The 17602-nt window shown below is 47.8% G+C and overlaps 6 protein-coding genes across 6 annotated transcripts; 4 read left to right on the forward strand and 2 right to left on the reverse strand.

Moving 5' to 3' along the window:
* Window positions 1-1783: 1783 nt before the first annotated feature.
* Window positions 1784-3853, forward strand: DEU56DRAFT_756062 (uncharacterized protein; the record flags this gene model as incomplete). The annotated part of the gene is made up of 8 exons (XM_041349974.1): window positions 1784-1860; window positions 1913-2545; window positions 2599-2608; window positions 2660-2757; window positions 2811-3021; window positions 3096-3307; window positions 3359-3432; window positions 3486-3853. The coding sequence occupies 8 exons, from the start codon at window positions 1784-1786 to the stop codon at window positions 3851-3853; spliced, it is 1683 nt and encodes a 560-aa protein (XP_041208461.1).
* A 502-nt stretch (window positions 3854-4355) lies between these two features.
* On the reverse strand, window positions 4356-5425 carry DEU56DRAFT_803821 (phospholipid methyltransferase-domain-containing protein). Its single transcript, XM_041353235.1, has 5 exons — window positions 5287-5425; window positions 5123-5228; window positions 4813-5070; window positions 4687-4761; window positions 4356-4633 (listed from the first exon to the last, which is right to left on the reverse strand). The coding sequence occupies exons 1-5, from the start codon at window positions 5390-5392 to the stop codon at window positions 4579-4581; spliced, it is 600 nt and encodes a 199-aa protein (XP_041208462.1). The 5' UTR covers window positions 5393-5425; the 3' UTR covers window positions 4356-4578.
* A 46-nt stretch (window positions 5426-5471) lies between these two features.
* Window positions 5472-6817, forward strand: DEU56DRAFT_349074 (NAD-P-binding protein). Its single transcript, XM_041345790.1, has 5 exons — window positions 5472-5706; window positions 5762-5806; window positions 5854-6267; window positions 6316-6469; window positions 6527-6817. The coding sequence occupies exons 1-5, from the start codon at window positions 5667-5669 to the stop codon at window positions 6678-6680; spliced, it is 807 nt and encodes a 268-aa protein (XP_041208463.1). The 5' UTR covers window positions 5472-5666; the 3' UTR covers window positions 6681-6817.
* A 133-nt stretch (window positions 6818-6950) lies between these two features.
* On the forward strand, window positions 6951-7565 carry DEU56DRAFT_871413 (ubiquitin-conjugating enzyme; the record flags this gene model as incomplete). Its single annotated transcript, XM_041355696.1, has 3 exons — window positions 6951-6953; window positions 7002-7128; window positions 7177-7565. 3 exons carry the CDS (start codon window positions 6951-6953, stop codon window positions 7563-7565), a joined length of 519 nt encoding a protein of 172 aa, XP_041208464.1.
* A 1101-nt stretch (window positions 7566-8666) lies between these two features.
* On the reverse strand, window positions 8667-11379 carry DEU56DRAFT_803852 (uncharacterized protein). Its single transcript, XM_041353236.1, has 8 exons — window positions 11142-11379; window positions 10962-11077; window positions 10517-10917; window positions 10210-10462; window positions 9374-10159; window positions 9218-9328; window positions 9118-9155; window positions 8667-9052 (listed from the first exon to the last, which is right to left on the reverse strand). Exons 2-8 carry the CDS (start codon window positions 11067-11069, stop codon window positions 9025-9027), a joined length of 1725 nt encoding a protein of 574 aa, XP_041208465.1. The 5' UTR covers window positions 11070-11077; window positions 11142-11379; the 3' UTR covers window positions 8667-9024.
* A 1139-nt stretch (window positions 11380-12518) lies between these two features.
* Window positions 12519-17310, forward strand: DEU56DRAFT_803865 (SNF2 family N-terminal domain-containing protein). Its single transcript, XM_041353237.1, has 30 exons — window positions 12519-12793; window positions 12844-13015; window positions 13066-13152; window positions 13206-13271; window positions 13321-13368; window positions 13422-13438; window positions 13493-13596; window positions 13647-13748; window positions 13800-13894; window positions 13945-14010; window positions 14066-14149; window positions 14203-14278; window positions 14327-14360; window positions 14413-14474; window positions 14529-14606; window positions 14654-14727; window positions 14782-14797; window positions 14849-14899; window positions 14949-15053; window positions 15104-15114; window positions 15172-15257; window positions 15306-15359; window positions 15420-15468; window positions 15518-15594; window positions 15646-15992; window positions 16053-16383; window positions 16442-16643; window positions 16706-16825; window positions 16920-17022; window positions 17075-17310. The coding sequence occupies exons 1-30, from the start codon at window positions 12553-12555 to the stop codon at window positions 17093-17095; spliced, it is 2979 nt and encodes a 992-aa protein (XP_041208466.1). The 5' UTR covers window positions 12519-12552; the 3' UTR covers window positions 17096-17310.
* Window positions 17311-17602: the final 292 nt, after the last annotated feature.

Here is a 17602-nt window from a genome sequence, read left to right on the forward strand (position 1 = left end):
CCTAGCCATGACTCTATCACATTCCAGTGACAAAATAACTTGGTCGCACGAAATCGTCAGAGGTAAACAATGTCGTGAAGCGCTCTAGCAGCATGCCCTGGTTGATGAAGCGCCTGACGAGGATGTGGGGGTGTCAGTCTGGGTGGCATGAAAACGAAAATTGCAGCTTGGGTGTCGCCCTTGACTCGAGGCCATATTTCAACCAATTCCAGATTTCTCGATTCCAGTATCTGCGCATTCACGTCGAGGAGCACGCGGACCTCAGGGGTCTGCGCGACAAGGGCATCGATGAAATCCTGCACCTTTTGGCCGGGGCATGTGTATTTGCAATGATTGAATATGTTCCGTGCTGAGCGTCTATGCTGTAGCTTCACCCAATTCCTCCTTATGACAACCTCGATATTTTCCAACAAGTCATCGACAAGACCATCAGTGCCGGCATGTACATCGTTTATGATATGCGATCGTATCTCAGATTCTGTCACCCCATCTTGTCATCATTGATGTCTTTCTGTTCAGAACCTACCAAAACCTGACCGCTGTTACTCAACAAGTGAATGCCTACTCGATTGCTAACCTACTGAACGGGGAGACCGCACACGATGGTATTGACACTGCGACGCCTTGAGGTGGTTATAGAGCCATCACTAAGGAAACTACCATCCCGTCCATGATAAACATGACGATATCGCATATGCGTCAACTTTCATGAAGTTTTGTGGTCCTTTGAATATTTGAGCTCAATTCCTGGAGTGTCTACTAGCTCTTGCGGCGTCGCTTCCATGAGGAACAAACTTTCAAACAGTAAAGAAAATTAAGCCCCCGCGCTCGCCTCGAACACTTGGTGAACGATGTGAACTGCACACTTAGGCCGTATTGTCCCCCTTCAACCTCGAGAAATGCCGAAGAACGCGTACGAGAAGAGAGCTCAGTTTATGGTGCTGAATGCCAGTTTTACACATATAATTCTGCACACTCCAGCAGGCATATGCATCACGGAAAATTCTGAGATGCGGTCGTAAATGTACTAGTACATGATCAGGCAATGTCAAAATAGATATCTCCGGGATTACTTTCGTAAAGTATAAATGAGCGCGTCCCACGACCCATATCATCATTTACTATCCCACGGCTCACCAGATCCACTTCGTCTCGTCCGAGTCGTCCAAGTTATCGAATCGATTCTGGTACCCGCTGTTGTGCCCGCCTTTCGCTTCTTCTTTGCCTTTTGTTTGTTCTGCAGAAATTGTTCAATCATTTGCAGCATCGTTTTGAATTTAAACGTTCTGACTTTTGAACAACTCTAATTGGCACTATGATGGGCCCCAGCAGTATGGAATATCAGGGAATATCACATCGAACTCAAGATCATTTTCACACTTGCATATTGCGTCGGATCAACAACACTGTGTACTAAAAGGCACCCAACAGTGAGTGATACTTATACTGTCAGCCTGGCATGAAGTGCTATGAAGTGTCGCCGCGACGGGTCCACAGCTGTTCACAGTTATGGGATTCCTAATAATGCTAATATCCCCTAGTAGCAGCCTATTCATGATTCGGAGTCCGGGCCATTGCGTGAGTCATCCTTTTCGTGATACGATAATTATTCATGAATTCTTGGCACGTAGAGTACTGCTCCGCGGACAACAGCCTGGTCGCTCCTTAGTAGACAGCCGGGCTTCGTATAAGTTGTGATGAGCTGGTCAGTGGCATCCTTACATCAACTCCTTCCTCCGTTTCAATCTGCCTCTCCCTCACCAAGGCCGAGGAGACATCGAAAATGAAGAATAACAAAAAAATTATGGCTATGGTCGTCGCTGGCCTGCTTCAAGGTTCACTTTCTCAGAGCACGACATGGTTCGTGTACTTTCAATCCTGCACCTTGATTGCTGTTTCTAAATCCTTCCAGGTGCGGGAAGAACTTCATGCCAAATCAGTCTGTTGTACCCCCTGGCGGACAGTTTGTCTTGCCAACGCAGAGTGCTGAACCGCTTCTGTCGTTCCGCTGTGCCCCTGTCTTCCGTCCATACCTCGAGGAGGATGCGAAGAGTGCAGCATTTGTAGTGGATACACCAATTGTTTACGACTGGGTTGCCGGTGCTGAGCGCATCTCACTTTCTTCCGGTTCTGGCTCTTCCGGTGGTTCCGCCGACTTAGGAAGTCTCTGTGTTACCATTAGCGTGGGCTCCGTCCACACCACCGCAAACGTTGCTCTGAACTCCACCGGCATTCAAATTCCCGTTGATATCAGCAATCTCAAGGCTCAAAAGACCGCGTACGATGTCAGCTGCTCTGCTACATATTCTTCGAAGTCGCAGCCCGCAAACGAACAAACATTCAACACTAGCTCATCCCTTTTGTATCTTCCTGACACAGATGCTTCAGTCACGAAGACAGACTTGCGCACTGGTGCACTGTGGGTCCGGCCTCCAAGCGGCGAGGGTGGAGCATTCGCCCCCTTCATCCCTCAAGGATTCTACGTAAATTTCGACCAGCATCTAGCCTCAAATCTGTCTATAATCGATCAGCTGAAAGCCGATGGGTTTGTCTTACATTGTTATCACCTCCCAAGTAATCATTCATTTATTTTTCCAGGTTTAACACTGTATGTTTCGCGATGATTTAGTTTGTCCCGGGCTGAGCGTCTATGTCATAGCTTCACCCAATTCCCCCTTACGACAACCTCGATATTTTCCAACAAGTCATCGAAAAGACCATCAGTGCCGGCATGTACATCGTTTATGATATGCGATCGTATGTCAGACTCTGTCACCTCGTCTCGTCATCATTGATGTCTTTCTATTCAGGACCTACCAAAACCTGACCGCTGTCGCTGAACAAGTGAACACCTACGTCTCTATTCCCAACCTCTTGAACTGGGAGACCGCACACGAGCCAGATGGCAACTCTGACCCCCAAAATGCGGCGCAGGCAGCGTATGACTTGATATACCAAATGGATGGATATCATCCTATCTCAATTGTTCTGAATTGCCAAGACTACAACTTCTCGCCTTATGTCAAAGGAGCGGATATCGTTCTGCAGGCGAGCCACTCATCATTTTCATCACGCATTTCTAATGTCTGGTGTAGGACGCTTATCCCATTGGTATCAACGCCACATGGTCTCCTGTGTGGCACACAGAGTGTACTCCGGACTTCGGTCACTGCGGTTGCGACAACTGCCAGGGGGACATGTGGGATGTGAGGGCCCGCATGCAGACCTTCAAAGACAGGCTCAACATCTTGGGATTTGACCGCACCAAGGCTGTGTGGACAACGCCCCAGGCCTTTGGTAGTGGCGCGTAAGTCCCCTTGAATCGTCAACACGACCTTTGCATTGAGTCTTATTACAGATACTGGAACACAACTCCTACTGGCCAGCAATGGGTTGCTATGGGATTCACTTCCTTCATCCATGGTGCTCTAGGTAAATTCGTGTTCATGCCGCGCATATAAATAAGACTGACTTCCATTACCTAGGTTCCAAGTCCTTCCAATACCCGACCACAACCGGCAGTGTCGAGACGATCGAGGGGACAGCGGCTCACATCGGCGTTGTCATCACAGACGTCATTCAGCCCTTCATCGTCGACCCGACTGCCACATTTTCCAGTTACGACCACCAGGGTGTGGATGCCGGTCTCTGGTACAATGGCACTGCATACTTGCTCATCGTTAGCAACTTGGGCGAAGCGCAGGTTTTCCTTCCATGGAAGGAGGTTGGATTGTCGATCACCTCCAACGCAACGACGCAGTTACAGCGCATATTCTCTATTAACCAGAATACCACCCTCACTGGTCTGAACTTCGAACCTGGAGCTGTCGGTGTTTACACTGCGACGCCCTGAAGCGGTCATAGTGTTGCTTTATTTTAGATTATTTTATTTATGCGTTTTAAACTTTCATGGCTTCCTCTGAATGCACGAAGACAAATACTTCCTGCTGTTTGAGTCAAGGAACAAACTTTGAACTAGTAGCAAATTCAGACCCCACTCCCACTGCAAACACCTACCGAACGATATGAACTGCATAATCAGGCCTCAGGGGCCGTGTTTGATCATCACGGGCGTAGAGAGGTTCAAGAAGATCTTCGCTGATAGACCGTCTTTGTCGATAAGGTATTCTGAGTCGTCTCTGATTTGTTGATCATTCACTCGGATCAGAGGCAAAGTGAACCGTGGTTCCCATGAAGCTACTTAGGAGTTAGAAGACGCATACAGCAGAGCTTTCGGAATGATACCCGAAAGCTAGGTGGACTCGCGGCACGAAAAAACCACGTGGCCATGTTATCGTTCAGAGATAACAATTGAAACTTGAGATGATGAATCATCCATGCTGCCCGGGAAGACCAAGCACCACACCGTGCACGTGCGGTCTGAAATCATGTAGAAGGACTCAGTGCAACCAATATTTGGCAAACTTTTACGTCAACCTGCGGGACCTCAAAAATCAAACATTCATCGATGCGGTGTAGAAGCACGATTGTAGCTTGGCTAGATGCAGCAAGCTACCAAGATATATTGGTGGTTGAGTAAATGATAATGTGTGGTCCTGTGTCGTCTGAGTGTCGTAATCATAATTCCTTCTTTGTAGAGGCTCGTTTGGAGTAGATCATATCGGTGAACGGCCTGGCATTGTCCTTCAGATACTCTAACGCAATTGGAAAAGTGTGGAAACTTACCCCTCAAATCGTAGTGCAATGAGGTAAACGATGTACACGTACACAGTAACGAGGAGTCCAGCTGGACGCTCATACCTGTACACAGCGGGTTTAGATGTGTCCTAATGCGGTTGAAAAAGATAATACCACAAGGCTGTCGCAGTAAAGCACATCGTACTTCCAACATACATAGGATCCCTCAGGACATTGAACGGGAAGCCCTGTACGCGGTGATCCATCAAAATACCGAAGTAATCCCCGAGGAAAGTTCCAGTGACTCCGAGGGCCCAAGTGGAAGTGACAACAAACAACTGGCCGATCGCAAACATAACAATTGGTACCAGGGTATCAAATGGTGCAGGGAGCATGGGAATACGAGGTTGGTCGCTCAAAGCGCGCTGATATCTGCTGGGTGTCAAGCAATGTCTAGCAAAACAATCGTGCGCCTCGAACATACAAATGGTCACGAAGCATCCCGAATGAGAATATCATGATAGCTAGGAAGTAACATCCATAGCGAGCATTACCACCAAATATGCGAGTGATTGTCTTGTTTCTGTACTCTGCAACATATAAACACGTGTTAATGCGAGTCTTGCAGAAATTCATCAATTCCTTCACCATTCTGGGCTACAATGTTCCAAGCTGTTGGGTTGAAAGCGATGGAGAGAAGGGAAACGTACAGAGACGCTGCAGATACATTCACAATGGTAGAAAACGCGTCCATGTCTGGCCTAATCGCAGTTCAACCTGAGAGAAGGGGAAGAAAATAGAAATTCGGCTTTAAACGCTCTTAAGCGCTTCAACGTCGCTACCCACGGTCACCTGTCACGTGCACCTATGTAGGACTTAAACTTGGCGGCATCCAGAATTCCAGATTGCCGTCCTCATACTTATCTGCAAGAAGGCCTGGACAGGTGACCCCGAGCTCTATCCCTTATCCATATGGCGTCTCGACATTTTCACACCTGGACCTGTGATCAGCTTGGTTATCGTTCACCATGGATCTTGGATTGAAAGGAGTGCATATCCTCGTCACAGGTCATAATCACATACTTTTTACCATGTTGGTGCTGATCTGACACTACCTACACAGGGGCAAGTGGTGGAATCGGGCTCGAGACTGTGAAATTATTTTGTAGTGAGTCATTTTTTTCACAAGCTGAGTATTGAGCTGAGGACGTCCAGCACTGGGTGCAAATGTGACCGCACATTATAACTCGCAATTTGGTCCGATCCAGGAACTTCTGGCATCGAACACCAATCTTCAACACGTCCAGGCAAATCTGTCTCAAGAGCAGGCCGTGGTGGCCATGTTCGAGTCTCTGTCTACTATGCCTCATGGCCCCGTACAAGTAATCGTGGTCAATCACGCTATATCGTACAGGGTAGATGTGCCCATTGCAAGGATGTCACTGGACCAATGGAACACCACAATATCTATGAACTTAACGTCTTCATTCCTTGTGTGTAGAGAGTATTTGAAGCATCTGGAAAAGGCTTCCTCGGGCATCAAGGACAAGGCAGCAATCGTTCTCATCGGAAGTACTGCTGGGAAGTATGGTGAAGCCAACAATGGGGACTACGCTGCGACCAAGAGTGGTCAGTAATCACTTTGTCTGATTGTGACATGGACTCATCGTATTCTAGCAATGATGTATGGTCTGAACCTTACGCTGAAGAATGAAATTGTAAAAATCGCCCCCAAAGGCAGGGTTAACTGTGTTGCACCTGGGTGGGTCAAGACACGCATGGTTGAAGAAGTCTTGAAAGATTCTCAAACGGTGGCTCGCATATTGGCTACGTCAGTGATACCATCAGATCCATTATGTCATTGATGCTGAATGTTTTACCACCACAGGATTCCACTTAAGAAGGTGGCCGTGCCTATGGACGTCGCGACACAGATTGTGGTCCTTGCATCGTCTACCCTTTCTGGTCACGTCACTGGCCAAGTGGTGATGGTTGAGGGTGGAATGGAAGGGAGACTGCTAAACAAACCAGAAGATTTGTAGGGTTCTTGAGTACCTCGGGGGAAATGCGTTTTCCAATTGGCAGTAATATGTAACATAACAAATGCTTCTCCCTCCACAGTAAAGTACTTGCGCGAGAACTATCCTCAGAGCTGGATGCTGGTGTGGTTTAAATTTGCTTTGTAAGCAATCGGCTTGTTGGGAGTAGGCGAGCGGCGGACCGGATGTGGCTTCAACTTGCCTCTTGATCTTGTACTTCTAGTTATCTTCCAATTCTCATCACTTGCTTGTAATCCCAACCAGCCAGATACAATGGTATGCGAGTATCAACCCCGTCGTCTTCGCCACTTATGATTTCAATAGTCTACCAACTGCAGAAGACGTCTTATCCGTGATTTCAAACGTCTCTCTAGTGACCCGCCAAGTGGCATTTCTGGAAGTCCATGCCCGGATAACATCATGATCTGGAACGCTGTCATATTTGGGCCTTGTGAGTCTTGCATCTATTGTCTATGACAACTCTTCTAACGCTCTATAGCTGATACACCCTTTGAGGACGGCACATTCAAACTCCTGCTCACATTTGATGAATCTTACCCCAACAAGCCGCCTACAGTAAAATTCCTTTCCAGAATGTTTCACCCAAATGTATATAACAACGGCGAACTCTGTCTGGACATTCTACAAAATCGCTGGTCTCCCACGTATGACGTCGCTGCCATCCTTACTTCCATTCAGAGTCTCCTGCACGATCCTAATCCGAATAGCCCGGCAAATGCAGAGGCTGCGCAGCTGTACCGAGAAAACATGAAGGAGTACGTGAGAAGGGTGAAAGCCACAGTGGAGGATAGCTGGTTAGATCCCGAAGAGAAGCAGAAGATGATGGTTGATGGCGACGGGGAAGGTAGTATAGAATCTGCTGTCTGACGTATCCTTTCGTTTGGTTTATGCACTCACGGACAACTTCTGCGATCTCTGTTGTTTTGTTCCAGTCTACCAGATCATTGGTTTAATTTAATGAGGTTTGTGTTTGGACTCCTTGTAAATTGTTGCTTCGATCATACCCGTCAACAGTGGTTTTTCACGGCGACAATAGTCGTCCATACTTTAATTCAGTCATTCTGGCACACGATTCTGGCATCTGTTGCTCTAGCAGGATAGTTCCCCCTGGTCAAACCTCCAGAAGGAGGCGCTATGGGCGATACAAACGGCCGGAACATATTCGCGGTAACCACAATTAGGAAAGGATCGGTGAGTCGGTGGAAAATCACGTTGATCAATGTTAATGCCGAGCATTCCACAGAATGTAATCTATGGGGGCTTGTGAGCTTGCAGGGCACGAGTCACTCCCATGTACTGCTTCTTGAAAGCTACTAGTTAAGATAGTTCCGGGATCAATATGAAGATGCTTCCAAGTCTCGCGGTACCATCCCATATCAGTTCCGGCAGTGCTAGAGATCGCCACAATGGACACGAGGAGCTAGCACGCAAATTGTACCTCTTGCAGTCATCATCACGGGCAAACAAACTGTCGAAGCGTTTATCGTTTCTAATAATAGCATACCCCTCTGCATCTGAAACTGGTAGTGTGCTATCATTGACGGAACGTTCTCTGATCACACGACCAATCGGCTGCCAGTGGTGGGTCCGTGTTGTTCTACGCAGTTGGCTTCTGGAGAAGACCCCTCATAGCCTCTCGTTCGTGGATATCCGAGGCGGCTCAGAGATCGGGACTGCGGACCGCCTTGCAGGATCCGTATTGCGGGGTCTTTACAAAGTCTCCCATCGGATGTGATGAACAGAATGCTTCTCTACCTCACTGGAGATCACGATTGTGGCACGTTACCGACGGTTCTGGAGTCGGATGGCCGCGGCGTTGCATCAGACCTCTCCCGGTCTTTGTCACACAACTTGCGCTCATCCATGTTCGAAACTCTCTCCAGAGCCATCGCTTTCATTGAAACACATCAAAGGAAAGCATTTCGCAGCTTTAGATTGCATTACATCACTTTTGAGATTTCCGACAGCAGAAGATGGATTATTCTACATACAGGTTGTCTACCAATTGGTGTTTCAGCCGCAGTGACCGCAAGAAATACCCACTAATGCAGAAGATATGCTGGTGTGACCCTTGATGTAAGTACTACACCCTCGTGATACACATTTGATGTACCTGAAACATTGCACGTTACAGCATGAGTTAGGCTCTCCCTCACCGAAACTTTGGACTGAAACACAAGCTGATCAATTTGCCAAGAAATTTGATATTTCTAACAACTTACCGCAACGCGCGGGTCCGCTTTGTCTTTTCACTCACACATCATGCCGCGTGCATACTACGCCCGGACTTGCGAAACCACCCACGCACCTCATCTATGAGAATGGTTTATGCCGAGAAGCATGGGATGTATAAGGCACGTGTAATTCGCAATGCAGAGCACCTTGCCATATCGTAATGCATTAACCTTCTCCAACATAGAATGAGCATACGATGAAGCAGTTACCTTCCACAGATGGTGCGGTACTGCTACATAATGACAATGCCGGAGAAAAACCAAAATATGGCTGATGACTGAAGGACAAGCGACGCGCAAGGACCATACCTCCCAAGGCGTCAACATTAGGTAGTCAAAATACCAATATGTCGATTTTTTGCAATTCATAAAATTCGCCTCTCTACCACAATTCATGTAAGCAGAGGGAATCAAGCATAAGTCGCGACTCACTTTCAGCAGCAGAATCCTACTTTCGTCCATCAAAGCTTCATCTAAATCAAACAACTCCTCGCTAACGATCTCGCGATACGACAGCGCAGATCCTAGCGGTTCCCCGAATGGGTAAGAAATCGTACTAGTCAACTCTCCTTGCACAAGTTGGCCACGCCAGTCTGATTTATCTTGTGCGTGATAATTCCCAGCGATGTGTGGGTTGAAATCTCTGATACGTAGTCGTCGGGGCTCGCGTGACAAGTCGGAAGGACTGTTTCTGATGGGCTCAATAACGCGGAAACCATAGAGTGAAGATTCCCAGTCCTCATTGCTTTGACGCCGGAACCACGTCGTATGCCGTGGTCCCCACGTTGACCAAAGCAACGTTGGACCATTCAAAGTCGGTTGGCCGTAAGTACAGGCAAATAAGCTTTCCAGTTCCAGAATGGCACTACGCAGGATAAAGAAGCTATAGCGGCGTAAATCGATTGTGCTCGTATCCATTGGAAAGGCGGAGACATGAATGGCTATGAGTTGATCGTCCGTACTTGGGTGAAATGAGCATGAAGGCTGGTAGGATTCTCGAGAATAGGGAAGTAAGGAGCTAGGAAATATATATTCGCCAGTGAATGCCTCAGTGTATGAGAAGTGATTCGTTAGAGAAGGTAAGGAGAGTTTCGCGGTGCATTGAGGGGGCTTTGATTTGTTAGCAATGTGATATATCTCCACGGTGCCGCAGGAATCAAGGACGAGGAACTTATCCTCGGCAATGAAGGAGCAGTCGTTGAAACCACTGTGAAACCAAAGAATGAACTGTGGTACTGATGAGTTTCTAGCAGAGTTAACTTGTAACAGTGATTTACCTGGTAGCCATCGTTGGTTTTCCAGTCCCACATTTGTATATAGTTCCCGAGCATGGCCCCGTTTACTACAATATTGCGCATTTGCATACTGATGTAGTCCCCCATAATTTGGACATTCACATGGCCGGTGGACCGGACTATTTCACGGTCAATGATATCCCGGTCGAGTGCTTTCAGGATCGGTTGCGCTGCATCGTGGTGGATGTCGTTCGTTGTCAGCGACCTCAGATGGATATCGTATGGATAAGTCCGGCTTCCAGCACAGTTTAGTCTGACAACGGACACAGAGAATGAATGAAATACTCACGGGTTTGGTGAATCTGCTACTACGACGAGTAGATCTTGTGCAGCACAGAAAGTAAAGTCCACCAAGGTCGTGGCGTCGATAGGGTGACTCCAGCAATGTAGATCGTTAGAATCAGCCGCGGATGGAAGACGCGTAAAGTGGATGCAGTCCTCCCCAGCAGAGCCGTATACACCACCCAAAAATTCAAACATACGTCCTAACATCACTGAGGGGAGTGTGCACTTCTGCTTGTATTCGAAGCGTTGCCATGCAGCGTCATGCTGTCTCAGTCGTTTGCGGCATGTAGCTGGTAGCTCATCCATTTCGGATGTTCCCATTGGAATCATTTGGAAGTAACTCAGGTCGATGACATATTGCAGCACCTCTGAATTGTCGATCAGTGCTTTCAGCGCTTTGCACGTCTGTGGCGGATAAGCATAGTAAAATGAATCTTGTGTTCACTTACCTGTCGTAGCCGTACTAGGTTGTACGCGTCGAGAAGTGCCAGCATCTGGTACAAAAGTTCTGGGGGGAGCTGTACCAGTGTTATAGCCCTCAGTGCTATGTGGCCCATCAGAAATTCTAGGAGACACATCACAGCGAGAGGTCAAGCACAGTGTATTGAAACCAAGAGGAAAGGAGTTACCGGCGAGATCAGATCTCTGAGTGTAATACTTCGAAGTTCGCACTGTGAAAGCTGTTGCAGGTCCAGCTCATTAACGTAAGTATCTTATCACAGTCTTGAAGGTGATGAGAAAGTAGAACTTATAAAAGCCTTCGTACGGCTCTGACCAGTAGGCTCGTAACCAGCCTGGCGTATAACACCACGGATGCTCGAGTGGTGTATTGGCGGTGCAGCTAAGCCTGGGTTGAGTGGGACGAAGCGAGGAGTTTGAAAATTTGGCAGGTGCCGGTCGTGCCGGATCATCGTGTATTGTTCTCCCTTTACTGTTTGCTCCCAACAAGACAGCCATCGTTGGCACGCCTTTGAAATTGCTGCAGCGAGATCACGTACACTGAAGACACGATGTTTTTACTCTCTCGAAACGTCGAATTGTCCTTGTGAATTACAGGTTCAGGAGTCCGAGCAGAATGGTATTCGATGAGTTCCGAAAGCCAGATGGCCTTAACAATTCAGGTTGCAATGGTGACTTCAGGCGCATCAACTGTGACTGTCCCTGGGCGACATTTCATTCAATTGACAGATAGCATGCTTATGTCTCTTTGAGAGGCATACAATAATTTGTAAGATGCGAATGAAGTACTTTGTGTGGTCGACGCTGTCCAAATACAATGACTACTGAAAGCGGCACGACCGGCGTCTGCAACTTTCAAACTCCTTGCTTCGCCTGCTAAATCACCCGAGATGAACCGACAACGTCAAAAAAATCTCACCGTAGGATACAACGCGAAGTAACTCCACTGTCCCCAGTTGGAAGATGCTTCGAGCCCAAGCGAGTCAGTCCACTGTACAACGTCAGTGAGTCACACCGTGTATGGCAGGAAACGCTTTGAAGTTCAGGCAGGGGGCAACGACAGGACGGGTACAGACTGCTACCAGAAGTTAGCAGGAACGGCAAGGTTTGCAGAAGGCGAGTAGAAGGACTCGAGTTATCCCACTGGAAGAACGAGACCAGTTCCACATATTGGCGTGTCGGTCTTGGGCCCTCTATGAACAAGAAAGGCGAAAGCCAGTCTTCGCCACGTAAGGCCGGCCCATTTCATCTACATAGTCGAATGGTGACCTATCATTGTGCAAAAGTGTTTCGGCTTGTTCCTGGATTCGTTCAAATGTCTGGAAGTGGGAGTTATTGGCCTCACATCTGGGAGGTTTCCAGAGGGATGAAGAGGATGAAGATGGGCGTCATGCGACCGAGACTGAGTGCAACTCGTCGTTGGTCCGCTCGGCAAAGTGAAATCATTCGCTTCCGCGTGCGTTTTAGAGTTTGTTTGGCATTGTTTGGCAACGCCTTCGTGCTTAATTGCTGTACGTAGTTGTTCCTGTGATCATTTCACCACCCAGCGCTGCCGCTCGTTCATCGCAACCATACGCGAAGATGGGTGATATGTCCAAGAGCACACCAAAGAAGACGTCTCGCATACTGGCTGCGCTTGATTACTCGTCGATGCTTGCTTCTTCCTCAAGTTCTCATACCACTATGCAAACATCCCAAACTCTCGGCAAGCGGAAATCAGATACCTTTCCTGTGTCGCCAGTGAGGAGAGTACAAACCCTCCCAGACGTCGGTTCCATGATTCATGGACCACAATCACCATTCAACAAGCCTGTGCCCGCGAGTAAGTGAACTGTAGTTATCCGTTATGATCATCTCATGAATCGACTGTAGCTTCCGCTGCTGGCGCTTCATCACACGGCGCGTCATCTGGAGCTGGTGGATCCACATCAAGAACCAGGAACGAGATTCAAAGCAATCTCATTACATCTGGCTTTTCTTTGAGATTCGACAACGAAACTCCTGTCAGTCGCATTGACCAAGGAGGCCCTGATCAAGAACGGAGGTATTTTGCCCGAGCACTGTGACAGTACCCGTTGCTGACCCACTTACAAGATTGGCAGAATTTGTTTATAACTCTATCGAAACCCTTGGGGATAGGCGATCCGTTAAGGATGCCATCCAGAACCTTGGTCTTCAGAGGTAAATACTACGTGTGACATAACAGTCACCATAGTTGTACTGAGATCGTATAGCGACAAGGATCTCCTCCCTGGTCTAGAAGTCCGGCTTTTACCTCACCAGCTCATTGGCGTGAACTGGTACGAGTGTTATGTAGGTTTCTGTTCATGTATTAATTTCAGAACGTAGGATGGTGGACCAAGAAAAGAGGTCCCCTCACAAGGGTGGTATCTTGGCGTAAGTAATTCTTAATTTTCAGTCCATCCACCTTATAGATCGAGTTCACTCAGAGATGAAATGGGCCTTGGTCAGTCGTTTCAACTTCATCAAAATGCACCTGTGACGAGGTATACTATCTCAGGCAAGACTGTTCAAATGATTGCCACAATGGCAGCCAATATGCCCAAGGACACTGATGCTGTGAAGACTACTCTCGTCGTCGTTCCCTCTGCGCTCCTTCAACAGGCTAGTATGTCTTTCTTGATCGACTTTGCCCACATTAACGTCATTGCCAGTGGAAAGAGGAAATAGAGACGAAGTCTAACGACTTATTTACTGTTCACATACATCACGGACGGGACAAGCTTTCCACCCTGATGGACGTCAGATCTAAAGATGTACGTCATTCAAATCATGACAACTTCACATAGTGACCGAGGTATCGTTAGGTTATCATCACTACATATCAAACCCTAAGCATGGAGCTTACCATTCCAAAAGACCTTGAAGAAGGCGAGGAGCTGGCTTATCTCGAAAACCACGGGTAAGTAACACATTTTTCGAACGATATCGATCACTTCAGCTATCTTGCAGAGGGGTGCTTGGTCGCGTGAGATGGTATCGTGTGATTTTAGACGAGGCCCAGTTTATTCGAAATAGGTGTGTTCAACATCATCATTATGCCATTTATCGAGTTATATGACACTCCCAACAGAGGAACGCTTGCTAGCCGCAGCGTTGCTCTTCTCCGTTCGACTTATAGGTGGATGCTTACCGGCACACCCGTCACAAATACCCTGTACGCCCAAGTTTTTTTCTTGTAACATTTCTTGGTTAGCCAACTACTCTTAGTGCTGACATATATGGGCTTATTCGCTTTGGGCGTTTCCGCCCTTGGAATGACTGGGAGTCGTTTAAACTATATGTTGTACGTTCCTTCGCATGTTTGAACGTCCTGCTTCTCACGCTCGTCCAGGCAAAGGTGCAGCAAGAGGATGCGCCACTTGCGGGTGAGTAAACCCCCCATTCTGATGCAGTCCTTGGGTAAACTCGATCATACAGCAATGCGAGCGCAGGAAATTTTGAAGCCCCTGTTGCTTCGTCGTACAAAGCTAGCAAGATTGGTGAACTGCCAATGGAGTTTCTAATGCCTGTGTTCTCACTCACGAGTTTTATAGGAAGGAAAACTGATCCTTCAGCTGCCCCCGAAAAACATCGAGCTCGTGACTCTTGAATTCTCGGCAGACGAGCGGCAGGTATGTTGATTGAGTACCCTGGCATTTTACATACTCACATATCGCAGCTGTACGATGATTTCGAAAAGAAAAGCCACATTCAAATCAATCGCTTCATCAAAAGGGGGACACTGTTAAAGAAGTATGCACCGTGTTATTTCTGAGTTATCTGTGCTAAATATAGTTCCTATCCCAGTGCAACCATTATCTTGGTACTTATTCGCATTCGCATTCCTGTGGTCATTTTTGAATACATTTTATAGGCGATGATCCTCCGGCTTCGGCAGTTGTGTTGCCACCCGAACTTAATCCTGGTATGTCTTTCGTTCTTCGATCACATGGATGAATTAACACACCCCATAGTGTCATACAGGAGAGCACGAGGATCCTTCATTACTCATGTCCGACGACAAGGAAAGGGAGCTTGCGCGAGCGATTCGAGTCATGGGGTCGACCTGGGTCAACGATGTGAGTGTTATTGGTCTAACCATGACCAGCATTAAATTATCTGCAAACAGGTCAAGAAGAGGCTCGTTTTTGCTTTATCGTGTGATAGGTAAAAGTACTGACAATCTACTACACTCAGGTTCATGACGCGTGCGCTTGAGAATAATCTACTTGCCTTTTCAGATGAGGAGGGCGCAGATGCAACGTGCCCTGTCTGCAAGGATTGTACGTGTTCGTGTCTCATTAATAATTGACTCCTCATGTACGGGAAAGTGTACGTCAACGACGCTGGCCGTGTTCTTACATGTGGCCATGAGATCTGCTTTGGTATGTGAACCCTCATTATGCGATAGTTACTGTGTTTTGATCGCGCTCCTGTATCCCTAGATTGTTTGCTGATACTCTCAAACTCTCCGATTGCCCACAACGGGGAATTGTGAGCTGGCAACCCCCCCATTCATCTGTCGCGCCTAACAATTACCTAGCGGTCATGGAAATGAGAAAGAAAACCTTCGTGCGGAACGCGAATATGAAGCTGCTGCTGCAAAAGGACAGCGACCTTGTGCGTATCATTTTCTTCTTCGTCACGCTGTTTACTCACGCATTCGTGCAGGCCCTACGTGCAAGAAGATGAACGACCTGAGCCAAACCAAGGTGTTCAGGTCTATTGCATTCGAGCCAGAGGAGGATGAAGTCGAGGAGGCAAATCGCGCCCGTAAACGCGCTCGCCGGCTTGCGCCAGAGAAACCTGTACACACGAGCAAAGATTCAAGTGGGGAGTCATCTGACTCAGATTCGGAAATCGAGGTATCTGCGCCCTCGCGCTTCAGGGGTGCGACGCCGGAACTCGACAGCTCCGACGATGATATGCCAGATTTCTCACAGCTATTCGCGAACAAGGGAAAACTCAAGAAGAAGAAGGCTGCGGGGAAGAAAAGGTTGCGCCAGCAGTCTGACGACGTGCGTTTGATTTTCCTTTTCTTTGGCGTTGAGTTTGACTGGGCGGTATGTATACTACAGGACGAAGTACTTGACTTGACTATGAGTGATGTGTCGGACCATCTCGATGATTCCGACGTTGAATTCGGAAGGGGGTTCGCCGTGCAATCCTCGAAGAAGCACAAAGACAATGGAAAAGGAAAGGGACCCATGAGGGACAGCGCAGAAAAACCCGCCTCCCAAGGCACAGAGAAGGCAAAGTTAGAAGAGTCCGACGCCCCTTCCCGCGCGCTTATCGCCATGTGGCGAAAAGGCGATTACGACCTCGAGCCGAGTACGAAGATGCTCGCCCTCATCGATTTTCTCAAGTCATGGGACGCCAGCGGGGACAAGACAATCTGCTATTCGCAGTGTTCGTATCTATCTTAAGCGAGGACTCTTCAAGTCATTGCTGACACAGTATCCCACAGGGACCTCGATGCTTGACCTTATGGAAACGCTATTCTCGCGATACGGGATACGCAGCCTGCGGTACGATGGTTCTATGGACCGGATATCACGGGATAGCGCCCTTGTGACATTCAAACGACATGACGGACCGAAGGTCATCCTCATCAGCACGAAGTGTGGTAGTGTGGGCTTGAATTTGGTTGTGGCAAATCGGATTATCAAGTAAGTCTCACAGAGTTCGAATCATTTCCATTACGATGGCTGACAACGATGATGATGAATAGCTTAGATCTATCCTGGAACTATGCATCCGAGTCACAGGCATATGACCGCGTACACCGTTTGGGACAGGAGAAAGATGTTTTCGTGAAGCGGCTTGTTGTCAAAAATACGATAGAAGAGCGGTGAGTTAGCCTGTTTCCGTCGTACGAACACTCACTCAGGTCCACCGCTTTCATTTACTTACAAACTTCCTTGCTTCCCACAACAACCTTGCAGAATGCTGCGCCTTCAGGAGGTTAAATCTGACCTTGCGGACGCCGCACTCGGTGAGGGCACGGGAACGAAGCTACAGAAGATGAGCGTTAAGGAGATCAAGACTGTATGATATCATTTGATCCCTCGCTATTATTGCTGATTGCCCATTTTTGTAGTTGTTTGGGATGAAGACTTGATCACAAGCGCGGACGTATCAATATTTCCCCCCATGACAGTGCTCTAGTCGCCTCGGTGCCAGCATCACGAGGGCCAAGACTGACGCTTAAACTTATTATTTATCTCGCAATTATGTTCTTCTTGGAAACAGGTTGTGCAGATGTATTAACACCTAAATGACTCATTTACTAGTGGTACCTTATCGTGGCTAAATGGTAACATAGAACAATGCATAAACTTGTCGGTCCATTCAAGTCCATTCCTCTACTTATCTAGATCTAGCTGATTCAAGTCTGTCGTGAAATGACGTGTATGGCCACTCTCATCATGGGTATACTACCATTGGTAGTTTCACCCCAGGAAGGCGAAGAGCCCTGCCACAGCTCCTATGACCAAGCCAGTGTCAAGATATGAACCTGCTATTGCTCCGCCCAAAGAAGTGACTGTTACGGTCGCTGACGTGGATGTCGTGGTACTAGACCCTAATGACAAGGAAGGCAGTGAAGTCGGGGCGGTTAAAGTCAACG

Source organism: Suillus clintonianus, assembly GCF_016758775.1.
Source record: "Suillus clintonianus strain FC179 chromosome Unknown DEU56scaffold_35, whole genome shotgun sequence".
Taxonomy (NCBI): Eukaryota; Fungi; Basidiomycota; class Agaricomycetes; order Boletales; family Suillaceae; genus Suillus; species Suillus clintonianus.

Bases quoted from the DNA above. Each gene is read 5' to 3' on its own strand.
- DEU56DRAFT_349074 (XM_041345790.1), top strand. From the start codon at position 5,667: ATGGATCTTGGATTGAAAGGAGTGCATATCCTCGTCACAG. The intron at 5,807-5,853 runs GTGAGTCATTTT...GAGGACGTCCAG, and splicing joins GACTGTGAAATTATTTTGTA to CACTGGGTGCAAATGTGACC. The intron at 6,470-6,526 runs GTCAGTGATACC...TTACCACCACAG, and splicing joins GTGGCTCGCATATTGGCTAC to GATTCCACTTAAGAAGGTGG.
- DEU56DRAFT_803852 (XM_041353236.1), bottom strand. From the start codon at position 11,069: ATGGGCCACATAGCACTGAGGGCTATAACACTGGTACAGCTCCCCCCA. The intron at 10,918-10,961 runs GTAAGTGAACAC...TATCCGCCACAG, and splicing joins ACCTAGTACGGCTACGACAG to ACGTGCAAAGCGCTGAAAGC. The intron at 9,329-9,373 runs CTGCTGAAAGTG...CCCTCTGCTTAC, and splicing joins TGGACGAAAGTAGGATTCTG to ATGAATTGTGGTAGAGAGGC.
- DEU56DRAFT_803821 (XM_041353235.1), bottom strand. From the start codon at position 5,392: ATGGACGCGTTTTCTACCATTGTGAATGTATCTGCAGCGTCTCTGTAC. The intron at 4,762-4,812 runs GTATTATCTTTT...CGCTGTGTACAG, and splicing joins TTTACTGCGACAGCCTTGTG to GTATGAGCGTCCAGCTGGAC. The intron at 4,634-4,686 runs GTAAGTTTCCAC...GGACAATGCCAG, and splicing joins ATTGCACTACGATTTGAGGG to GCCGTTCACCGATATGATCT.
- DEU56DRAFT_803865 (XM_041353237.1), top strand. From the start codon at position 12,553: ATGGGTGATATGTCCAAGAGCACACCAAAGAAGACGTCTCGCATACTG. The intron at 14,150-14,202 runs GTACGCCCAAGT...AACTACTCTTAG, and splicing joins ACACCCGTCACAAATACCCT to TGCTGACATATATGGGCTTA. The intron at 16,826-16,919 runs GTGAGTTAGCCT...ACAACCTTGCAG, and splicing joins AAAAATACGATAGAAGAGCG to AATGCTGCGCCTTCAGGAGG.